Source organism: Anser cygnoides, chromosome 30 (genome assembly GCF_040182565.1).
Source record: "Anser cygnoides isolate HZ-2024a breed goose chromosome 30, Taihu_goose_T2T_genome, whole genome shotgun sequence".
NCBI lineage: Eukaryota > Metazoa > Chordata > Aves > Anseriformes > Anatidae > Anser > Anser cygnoides.
In genome coordinates, this window is record NC_089902.1 from 2889160 (window position 1) to 2891026 (window position 1867).

General features: G+C 50.2%; 1 protein-coding gene across 1 annotated transcript; it reads right to left on the reverse strand.

The window, feature by feature from the left end:
* Positions 1-455: 455 nt before the first annotated feature.
* On the reverse strand, positions 456-1370 carry LOC136787758 (olfactory receptor 14C36-like). The gene has a single exon (XM_066985075.1). It carries the CDS (start codon positions 1368-1370, stop codon positions 456-458), a length of 915 nt encoding a protein of 304 aa, XP_066841176.1.
* Between the last annotated feature and the right edge of the window lie 497 nt (positions 1371-1867).

Below are 1867 nucleotides of genomic sequence, written 5' to 3' on the forward strand. Positions count from 1 at the left end.
AAGGACGGCATCCCGTGGGAGGGACCCCAAATGGAGCAGGGGCAGAGTGTGACCGTGAAGGAGCAGCGGAGTTGAAGTGTGACAGACCTACCGCAACCCCCATCCCCCCATTCCCCTGCAACGCTCGAGTAAAGGAGGTGGAAGAGGGTGGATAGGGAAAGGTGTTTTTATTTTGTTTTCTTTGATTCTCAGTTCTATAGCTTGTTAGTAATAGACAATAAATTTTACTAATTTCCCTATGCTGAATCTGTTTTTCCCATGATGATAGTTGTAGACTAATCTCCTAGTTCTTATCTCAACACTTGAGCCCCTTTGATCATATTTTCTTCCCGTTTACCTTGGAGGAGGGGGAGTGGAGAGTGAGATAGCAGTTGTGGTGGAGCTCAGCTGCTCACCTGAGTAAAATAACCACATCAAGCAGAAGAAGAAGGGCAATTTCTTGATTTTGAAACACATCAAGGCATCAGTTTCCACAAGACATCCTTGAGCTCCTGGTTCCTCATGCTGTAGATGAGGGGGTTCACTGCTGGAGGCACCACTGAGTAGAGAAATGACAACACCAGGTCCAGGGATGAGGAAGATATGGAGGGGGGTTTCAAGTGGGCAAACATGATGGTGCTGACAAAGAGGGAGACCACGGCCAGGTGAGGGAGGCACGTGGAAAAGGCTCTGTGCCGGCCCTGCTCAGAGGGCATCCTGAGCACAGCCCTGGAGATCTGCACATAGGACAGCACAATGAAGACAAAACATCCAGTGGTTAAACAGGCAGTAAACATGAGAAGCCGACCTTCCCTGAGGTGGACAGCTGAGCAGGAGAGCTTGAGAATCTGGGGGACTTCACAGAAGAACTGGTCCACAGCATTGCCTTGGCAGAGGGGCAGGGAAAATGTAGTGGCCGTGTGCAGGACAGCATTGAGAAAGCCACTGCCCCAGGCAGCTGCTGCCATCTGGGCACAAGCTGTGCTGCCCACGAGGCTCCCGTAGTGCAGGGGCTTGCAGATGGCAATGTAGCGGTCGTAGGACATGACAGTGAGAAGGGAATACTCTGCTCCAATGAAGAAGAGTAAAAAGAGGACTTGGGCAGCACATCCCTGATAGGAGATGGCCCTGGTGTCCCAGAGGGCATTGGCCATGGCTTTGGGCAGAGTGGTGGAGATGGATCCCAGGTCAAGGAGGGCGAGGTTGAGGAGGAAGAAGTACATGGGGGTGTGGAGGCGGTGGTCGCAGGCGACGGCAGTGAGGATGAGGCCGTTGCCCAGGAGGGCAGCCAGGTAGATGCCCAGGAAGAGCCCGAAGTGCAGGAGCTGCAGCTCCCGCGTGTCTGCAAGTGTCAGCAGGAGGAACTCGGTGATGGAGCTGCTGTTGGACATCTGCTAATTCTGGTCATGAGTTCCTGTACAAGGATCAGAAAGGCAGTGATAATGTACCACAGGCATATCAGAGGAAAACTCTTTGCATTTTCTCACCTAAAATCACCAAAAATTGCCCATTTCCAGGCAAATATTTTGAAGGTCTCCTTCACTGATTCTGCCTGAGTGTCTCTGGGAGCAGGGGACTCATCTGTGGGCAATGGAAGAATCAGGCCTGCACTACAGCCAGAGGTAGTAGCATGGTAGGAACATGGCAATAACATGGTAGGAACATGGGGTAGTCTCAGATTCCTTTTACTGCTGATATCAAAGAGATTTCCCCAGTTTTGTTCCTAGTTCACCCAACTGCAGAGCAGAGGTGTGGAGATTTATTTACTTATTTAATTATTTATATTATTTATATTATTTAATTGTTTGTTTTGTATTTTTGGTTCTAGCTGCCCCACCACACCTGAGGAGTGATTCTAAGGCATAAATCCTGGGCGTTCTGCTGCACT